At 34.3% G+C, this 9,319-nt stretch overlaps 2 protein-coding genes across 3 annotated transcripts; one reads left to right on the plus strand and one right to left on the minus strand.

The window, feature by feature from the left end:
* Positions 1-513: 513 nt before the first annotated feature.
* lrrc47 (leucine rich repeat containing 47) lies at positions 514-5,462 on the plus strand. Its single transcript, XM_042762148.1, has 7 exons — positions 514-1,130; positions 1,607-2,074; positions 2,184-2,300; positions 3,002-3,117; positions 3,531-3,633; positions 3,986-4,075; positions 5,162-5,462. The coding sequence occupies exons 1-7, from the start codon at positions 549-551 to the stop codon at positions 5,381-5,383; spliced, it is 1,698 nt and encodes a 565-aa protein (XP_042618082.1). The 5' UTR covers positions 514-548; the 3' UTR covers positions 5,384-5,462.
* A 2,445-nt stretch (positions 5,463-7,907) lies between these two features.
* On the minus strand, positions 7,908-9,092 carry smim1 (small integral membrane protein 1). Of its 2 annotated transcripts, XM_019070413.2 has the most exons (3): positions 8,811-9,092; positions 8,268-8,370; positions 7,908-8,146 (listed from the first exon to the last, which is right to left on the minus strand). In XM_019070413.2, the coding sequence occupies exons 2-3, from the start codon at positions 8,354-8,356 to the stop codon at positions 8,023-8,025; spliced, it is 213 nt and encodes a 70-aa protein (XP_018925958.2). In that variant the 5' UTR covers positions 8,357-8,370; positions 8,811-9,092; the 3' UTR covers positions 7,908-8,022. The 2 variants fall into 2 exon arrangements, with proteins under 2 accessions (XP_018925958.2, XP_018925956.2); XM_019070411.2 differs by lacking the exon at positions 8,811-9,092 and having other exon boundaries at positions 8,268-8,641.
* Between the last annotated feature and the right edge of the window lie 227 nt (positions 9,093-9,319).

Raw genomic sequence — 9,319 nt, forward strand, 5'->3', positions numbered from 1 at the left:
TAGAATAGAATAGTTTATGTTAATTTTTGAACGGTTAAATAATTTGATTATATAAAATTGATAATATATAAAATATATATATTATATATATATATATATATATATATATATATTTATATTTATATATATATATATATATATATATAATTTTATATAATCAAATTATTCTAATAATAATAATCTTATTCTATTAACACACAAAAAAAAAGTCTACTTCCAGTTCGCCACCTACTGGCCCTCTAAAGAAAGAATCAGTGAACAATTCTTTTAGATGAACGGATTCGAGTCACTTTAGTGAATCAAAAGTCCAGACTCAGTCGAATAAAAGGGGATGCTGGTTTTTGTAGTCCTTTATAATGGCTCTTGTTACAGATGGGAGAGTTACTCTAAGACAGTGTGTAAAATATTACTATTAAAATATGTAAAATACTATATTCCAAATCCAATGTTTATGGTGTTAATTACATTTTAATTGCAAATGGTTGAAAAAACGGCATCTTATTAAACACTTCCGGGTTACGTCCACGTTCCGGGTTACGTTGGACAGCATGGCTGAAGAAAATAGCTCGCTGAATATTTGGCCAGAAATTGAAAAGGCAGAAAAGGAGAACAGGCGTGAGCTGGTGCTTCAGGGTTCAGCGGTTGACAAAAAGATCCAAAGCAGCGGCGGACTTCACGCGCGTCTTTATTCCCTCTCGCTCCTAAACTACCTGGAGATCAGTCAATGTCCCAGTTTACATGAGATCCACGAGAACATCAGACACCTGTCTCATCTACAGAGTCTGATCCTCTGCAGGAACAAGCTCACTGCAGTCCCGAAAAGCATTGGTGATCTGAAGGCGATCAAAGTCCTGGATTTGTCTGTCAACCAGCTGCAGGCTTTGCCCGAGGAGATCTGTGCGCTGAGCGAGCTCGACACTTTAAATGTCAGCTGCAACAGCATCGCCGCTCTGCCGGATGGCCTGAGCAAGTGTGTGAAGCTCGCCAGCATCAATGTGTCCAAAAATGCACTGTCGCGGCTCCCAGATGATCTATGGTGCTCCAACCTGGAGCTCCTCAGCAGCATCATTGCATCAGAAAACGCGATAGAGGAGCTGAGCAGTGAGGTCCACAACCTGCCTGCGCTGAAGGTGCGTTTCATCACAAAATCTAATAGTGAAATCCACCTAAATTTATTCTGTATTTGAATTGAGTATGTGCAGTGGTTCAATAAGTAAAATTTTTAATCAGTTGATTTTGAAAGTAATTCCAAAGAGTGGTGTTGGTGTATAATGTACTCACTATTTATTTTTATTAGTAGTAGTACTATATTCTAATGATAGTAGGTGGTATACTATGTATTTAAATAAAATATTGTTGTTATTATTATGTGGAAATATGTTTTTGTAATGTATTTTTTAATCAAATATTTTTTATAAATAAAACAATTTATAATTAAAAAGTGATTAAATATCAGTTATAGTAGTTGTGATTTTAAAAAATAATTCTAAAGATTGTAGGTGGTGTATTATGTAATTAAAATATTGTTAATATTTTAATATGCATTAATAATATTTGAAAAAAACTTCCAGTGTTATCTCATGCATCTCACTCTCTGCTATCTCAGGTTTTGGATCTCTCCAGCAACAAGCTTCAGGAGCTTCCATCTGAGTTGGGTGACTGCCCCAAGCTGAAGGAGACCAATTTTAAAGGGAACAAGCTGAAGGACAAGAGGCTTGAGAAGATGGTGAATGGCTGCCAGACTAAATCAGTCCTAGACTACCTGAGGGCAGGTGGGAGGGGGAAAGGGAAAGGCAAGCAGCAGGATGGAGAGGTGAGCGAGAGGCTTGATTGTGGCCGTAACATCTCAAAGAAGAAAAGCGGTGCAAAGCAGAAAGGCAAAAAAGAGGAAGAGGAAGTGGATGAGCTTAATCGGATGGTTGTGAGAGTTCTGCATGTATCCAAAGTGCCCACGGCTGTTACAGTGAAAGTTTCTGCAGGCGTCAAGGATGTTCGGCCATATATTGTGTGCTGCATTGTAAAAGGCATGAACCTCAGACGAGGAAATGCACTCAAGCGATTTTTAGTTGCTCAGGTGACACAAGTTTAAATAAATATCTCATCCATCAGAACTCTTGTGTTCTGTCTTTTTTAAATTGATTTTATATAAGCTTATATAAATGTCAAGTGTATTCTGTCTGCAGACCAAACTTCACGATGAGATTTGTGCCAAAAGGACAACAGCAACAATCGCAACTCATGACCTGGGCTTGCTGAAGGCTCCTCTGTTGTATGACACCAGGCCACGAGATACACTGAAGGTATGGGAGGAGGTTTCTCAAATTTCATGGTTTATATATATATATACTTAGTATTCTTTTTATAATAAATTCTCAATCAACATTTAAACAGTCTTGCTCTTTCACAGTCTTAATTGTCCCAGTAGTTTGTTACGTAGCTCATCAATCAGAGCATCTCCACTAGTTGCATAACCGACAATGCAGGAATGATGAATATTTAATAACCGTTGTTGATACAGTTTTTATGAATGATGGGAATCTGGTTTCAAAGCCACCAGCTGACTAATGACACAGAGAAGCTCCATAATCCTCAGACTTTAATAATAATTTTTAATTACCTTTTTTTATATGTTTTTTGTTTTGTGTTTGCTGTTAATTGAGCAGTTTTTTTTGTGGATGTTGTTTGTTTTGTGATAGGATGTGTTACATTGCTTCATTCTCATAATTGATGGTTTCATTTATACACCAGAGAACAGGCTTAAGCAATAAGCTAAGATACATTTTAATGCTATATTGTGAATATAGTGACAGAAAACCTTCAGCTGACTATACTAAAAATATATCCTATCAATAATTTCCTTATTTTGCTTTATTGTGTTAATAAAAAAAAAACATGACACAAATTTTCATTACAATATTGCCACATGAAAACATACCTACTGCAGGGTAATATATATATTTGTTTTATAACGAAAAATGTATCATATTTTGAATGTGTGTAGATAGTTCCTCTGGGTCGTAAGGAGATGAGGGCAGTTGAACTGCTAGAGCTACTTCAACAGGAAGCAGAGGAACTGAGAAAACATAAAAAGCGACAAAACGTTTCAGGACTGCACAAGTAAGAAAGTGTATATTGAACACCTGATTATATAATATTAATAGTGGTAAATATTTAATATTATAATGACTTTTCTACAGTATAGTTTGGAGCTATGGAGGGCACAATCTGTCAAGCAAAGGAATAGTTTTGTGCAAAACATATTAATCTAACATCATTTCCAAAACAAATGGGGTATGTCATGCTCTCTTATCACATTGTTTACTATCTACGCCCTTTCTAAGTGATCCGAAAAATATCCCTCGTTTGTCAGACACCTATCGTGTTGTTGTGGGTAATTGGTGTAATTTCATCCATGTAATCGCACTGACTGCACAGAACACTAAGTACAAATACTGAACTGTGACACAGTGAATTAATTCATTATTCAGCATTTCATGGACGTATTCCCAACTTTTAATTCGTTATCCTAGATACCTTCAGCTCCTTGATGGGAAAGATCTGTACCCCTGCTTGGTTGACGCAGAGGATCATGTGGTCTCATTCCCACCAATCACAAACAGCGAGAGGACAAAGGTAATTTATTCAAATTAAGTGAAGTATGAAGAGGTTATTTCAGGTCTCGATGATGAAGGTGGATGGATTTTATGGTGTTATATGTTTTTTTTTAAATGACATTTATTATTTCTTTATCCAGAAGGACAAAAATTTCATGTCATGACATAAAGTGAATGGATTTTTTGGTGTTGTATGTTTTTTTTTTAAAAACATAAATTATTATTAATGTAATTTAAATATAATTTATATATTCATACATTTTATTTTTTTGTGTTGTTTTTTTTATTTTTTTTTATTGTTTTATTTTATATTGTATTAGTTAGTAGTATTTTTGTCAAACAGCATTTTTATCAAACTTCTGTCTCTGCAGATAAAGAGGTCCACACAAGAGCTGTTTTTAGAGGTGACGAGCTCCACCAGTCTGCAGATCTGTAAAGATGTCATGGACGCACTGATAATAGTAAGATACTACCAGTGTTTTGTTTTATGAGCTGATTGTTGATTTTAGGAGTTTTGTGGTTTTTTATTTATATATATATATATATATATATATATATATAATTTTGTGTTTATTTACTTATGAATGAAATATAAATGACAACTAAATCATTCCTTTGTCGATATCAATCCAGCAGTATCTGTTCTAGAGATGAGTAGGGTTGTCAATTTTTTAATGTAGTTTGTTTTTGGCTGGTTTTTGATTTCATATTGATTTGAACTTGTATTGCTATGCAGTAAATAATGTATAATGTATAATCTGACTTAACTCTTTACATTGAGGGCACTGATTTGAGTGTGTGCTGTAAGAGTGCAGGATTGGATTAGTGCTGTTATGCTATTCAGCTGCACAGCTTTTGAACGCTGATACCTTCGTGAAGGAAATGAGCTCATCTTTCTGCACACACACACACATTTGGTGTACAGTATCACATTTGGTATTTGGTATCACATAATACAAGTGCAATTTAAGAGCCCCTGACTGCTGCTGATTTTATTAGTCAAGTTGTTTGTTTGGTTTAATTAATGTTCCTAATTTATAGCTAATTTTATTTATTTATTTATTTATTAATCCTATATTTGCAATTATAAAAAAGTACCTGACATGATGGAATACTGTGAAATGTGACAAGGAAAATAAAACTGAGGAAATGGTTTTGGTTGCAGCTGTGAGATTTCCTCCATGATACAATTGACCTGTCCCATTTTCACGCATTCTTCTTTTACGACAGCTCAGATAACTACTGAATATTTTACTGTAAAAGACCATCTGAATAATCAGTGCCATTAAATAGTTATCAAGCTGGGTCATTGCATTCAGTTTATCAGCATTCATTAGCAGTTATGCTATTACTAAGTACCAAGACTGTTTTAATGCATTTGTTGTCACACAGTTACCCTCATCCAAAGGTATTTATACAAGCATTTTACTTAATTGTGGTTAGTAGCTTTTAACAAGCTATGAATGTTCAAACAGTGAAAAACAGCATCCATGTTTGCTAGTGTAATAGTCATACATTTTCTCTAACTATCCTTGTTTCTATTTCAGAAAATGGCAGAGCTTAATAAATTAACCTTTGATGTAAAGGAGGATGTGGGCTCGGATGAAGAGACAGATGTGATTTCAGATCGTCCCGCAGAGGACCTGGCCTCCCCTGAGCTGACCGTAGTACAAGTAAAAGTCGTGGACGTAGATGGAAACCTTAAAGTGGTCTACCCATCAAAAACTGACCTGATGTCTGACGTCAGCAATCTAACAGTCATCCGATAGCAAAATTCAGCTGTTGGTTTTCTTTCTAATTTTGTAATGCATCATCAAATTAAAGTGGACATTAAAACATTAATTCAAATATTGGATTCAGTGGTTCTCATTTACACTCCTGTCTTTTGTATGGAAACCCGTTTCTACCTTAGTGTAAAAAAAAAGAAATTCTTAATTTATATTTTCAACTATGAGGTGGTAAAATATGTTATACTTTTGAATTTCATTGCATTTTATGCAATAGAATGATATACTTTGAATATTATACCTTGTCCAAGATTTTGTGTTTATTGAAAGACCGATTTTTACTTCTAATATAATTAATATTTAGTTACTTTGTCCTATTCAGTAAAATAAACTGTTTTGCTGAATCTCTCCAGTGGGTGAGCTATAGAATTATACAGTCAAAGCTTCCTCTATCAAGTTTACACCCTTGAGCAAGGTTTTTAATCTCAGGTTGACTCTGGATGGAAATCATCTGCATCATTATTAAAACTAGTAGTTTAATAGTTCATAATTCAGTTTATAGTAAGGTTAGGTTAGCATTAACTATTTCTAAAATGCACATCTTCAGACATTTTTAGTGAAGTGACAGTAGCATTGTTTGCATCCTGTGTTTGTTTGTGCCTGTGGAGCACATGAATGCTCTGGGTTTGGTTACAGATCAGATGACTGGCCGACTCAGGAAATGTAAAGAGGAGGAGAGTAATTCTGAGCTGTCTATAAGAGATGCAAGAAGGAAACTGTCTCTCAGGACATTCCATCATGCTACATGACATTGGCAGTCGTCCATTTTGCACTTATTAAAAAGTTATGAAAATGACCCAAAGGAATGACATTTGGGAACACAGGACAGGATGGAAAAATGGATCTAACAAAACTCTTAACATTCAGGAGACTTTCCATATGCTTGAGACTTCCAGTCCATCTGTGCCCTTCTGTCTGGAGTTGATTGGAACAAAGGGATCCTACCATTTATCATCAGGGTGGAAACTGGCTGGAAATGGTAAAGATCAAATCTGCAAACCTCAGAATGTTTTAATGCCGAAGGTGAATGATGGCAGGACTTTGGCAAAGATTAGCTCGCTGCCTCCAATATACAGCCCAAGAATATCCAACAATTCCATGTCTTGTGCAAAAACCTGTGTGCCAAGTTGGGGAGTAGAATGTCAAGAGAAGAAAGCCAATATTTTGTCCACCAGCATAAAGGATGGACAAAGCATTGTTCAGCAGACAAAGGCAGGGATGTCAGCTGATCTGCAACGGACTGGCTGTTTTTAATGACAGTCTGCAGGTTCAAAACCAAGACATGAGACAGGACAAGATCCCTGGTGTATCAGCAGGGCTGCCACAGGATGGACTTCTGGATGTAGAGCCCAGCAACGTCAGTGCCAAAGACAGAGAAGTGATGAAAGAAAGGATGAAGGATTCAGCGAGTTTATCTAAGGACAGACTTATGCAGCCATTCTCTGATTCGGCTATTGAGATGGAAAATGAGAACGAAGTGAATGAAATGATGGACAATCTGGAGGACGAGTATTATACTAACCAAAGGATCACAGCATGGATTGTCAAAGTAAATGCAAGCTTGTTTTCTCCATCAAAAGATGAGATTATTGAGCAAATGCTAGAAGAGCAGGATGTGGATACTATTAAAATCATCTATGACTAGGACTGATGTCAAATGTAATGGTAATTGTAAACAGTGTAAAATAATGTTCAGCTTTAGTTAATGCATTTTATTTTGTTAGATGTTGTTTTATTTCATGGTGCAGTTCCATTTTTGTTTTTGGTTTGGTTTTTTTTTTTTAATGGTTTAAAAGTCCCTTACACCAAGGCTGCATTTATTACTAAAATATAAAAAATACAGCAAACACAGTAATATTATGGAATATTATTACAATTTAAAATTATAAATTCTTATAAAACAAAATATATATTATTATAAATTACATTATAAAAAATATATTATAAAATATTAAAATTATAAAAAAAATAATATATTGAAAAATGTCATTTATTCTTGTGATTAATTTTCAGCAGCCATTTCTTCAGTCTTCAGTGTCACATGATCCTTCAGAAATGATTCTAGTATGTTGATTTGGTGCTCAAGAAATATTTAATATTATTATCAAAGTTAAAAACAGTTTAAATGGATTTACTGTCACTTTTGTCACTGCCCGAAACATTTGAACCATAGTGTTCATTTAAAGATGAATAAAAGCTACTATAAAAGTGTCGTTCCTTGTTAGTTCATGATAATGCATTAACTAAAGTTAAAAACCTAATTGTAAAGGGTTTACTGTTAATTTTTATAACTTCATAATTGTAGTTTTGCTTTACTAGCAAATTATACACTATGTGCTGAAATCGCTAACGCACTTCTGGATATGAGATTGTCACTGACATTCAAATATAAGATAAAATAAAATCTGGTCTGCTTTTGATTGAAGTATTTTATTTGTTAACATTTAAGTTATTATGATACTAAGTTAAAATAAATGTAATATATTTGTCTGTGTAGAGTAGAACATTTAAAAACATATTTTATTCATGTTGGTACTATAATAAACAGCAAAAAACAAGGTGTTTCTTTGATGGACAAAATGTTTCAAATAACAGCCAGTTCCTTCAATATAGTGTCCTTTTCAGCATCGGTGAACGTAGTATCCTGTGATGTATCCAACAATGTATATAGCTACCATCATGGTCAAAGATGCTGCCGCTTTCATTACAATGCCCAGTCGCCCGGTGCACAGTCTGTTATAGTGACTATATGGGTACAGACATGATTGACATGAGTTATTTGATTCACTCCAATAATAACTTCTGAATATTTGCTTTTAAACTGTTTATTTTTCAGTTATAGGAAATATATAGAGTAGATTCTCACCCAATCAGTCTGGACTGTGAATGCACTTGTATGTTCATGTTGTCTTCGTTCCAGCGGTTGTACTGAACACTGGCCTCATTGGACTCCATTTCCCTCCAGCTCTCTGCTCCTCAGTCAGATACAAAGCCAACACCAATAAAAAGGAGAAATTACTTGCAAATTATTTAAACAAAAGCTTATCCTATTCATTTCAAGAAAGTTTCTTTTGCAGAGCTTAGTAACAGAAAAGGCTGTTTACTTTCCTGTTATGTGTCTTGGAAAGTTAATAATTCGGCAGTTCAGTAATCCATAACAAAGAAAAGTTAATGAATAAGATAAAGCAGTTAGTGACTGAAGTCCAGTGTACATTGTATACACAGCTGCTATATTTTGTATTCATATTTCATATTTCACTCTTAGTTGTTTTTCCCAAATAAGTTTGTACTGCATCACAATAATATATATGTTACAACTAAATAAGGTACAGTTTAAACGACTATTATGATGATTTTCTAGCTTTATTTGCAAATCTGTCATGAATCAAAGGATAGTTTGAATACTTACAGGTTCTCAGGACATAAACTGTTAAATCTATCAAATCCTTAGTCTCTGACACGGTCTTATGTATGTCATTTCTAAAGAGCAGCGGGTCCATGAGTTCATTCAGGTAAACCTTTGCTCACAGCCTGTCATAAATGAAATCCCTGAACTACCTGCTGTGCTGGTTAAATAAAAATAAACTGCTTGTCAGGTTCCCTGAGTTAAGTGGGCTTAGTATTAATAAGTATGAATAAATACATATTTCACAAACAGCTTTAAATAAATAAATATACAAGATATTTTATGAAATATCTGGAGAAATGGACACACGTCAGTTAACAGTCAGTCAGTTCCGTTCCTTAATGTTAATTGTCTATATTTGTGGAGTGCTGTTTGTTGTTTTTTAATTTTGTTGTTTTTTTTTTTGTGTGGAAATAAGTTCTTTCACCTGTTGTCATTCAGTTTATTTGAGATCTTTGGTCTTAGTACCAACGTACTGCATATTAGATCCAAAATTCAGACCATTGTTTTGT

The sequence above is a fragment of the Cyprinus carpio genome, chromosome A8 (genome assembly GCF_018340385.1).
Source record: "Cyprinus carpio isolate SPL01 chromosome A8, ASM1834038v1, whole genome shotgun sequence".
NCBI lineage: Eukaryota > Metazoa > Chordata > Actinopteri > Cypriniformes > Cyprinidae > Cyprinus > Cyprinus carpio.

Coding starts and splice junctions, on each gene's coding strand:
- lrrc47 (XM_042762148.1), top strand. CDS start 549: ATGGCTGAAGAAAATAGCTCGCTGAATATTTGGCCAGAAATTGAAAAG. Junction 3,118..3,530: donor AACGTTTCAGGACTGCACAA/GTAAGAAAGTGT, acceptor TCGTTATCCTAG/ATACCTTCAGCTCCTTGATG. Junction 4,076..5,161: donor TCATGGACGCACTGATAATA/GTAAGATACTAC, acceptor TTTCTATTTCAG/AAAATGGCAGAGCTTAATAA.
- smim1 (XM_019070413.2), bottom strand. CDS start 8,356: ATGGAGTCCAATGAGGCCAGTGTTCAGTACAACCGCTGGAACGAAGAC. Junction 8,147..8,267: donor TCACAGTCCAGACTGATTGG/GTGAGAATCTAC, acceptor GTACCCATATAG/TCACTATAACAGACTGTGCA.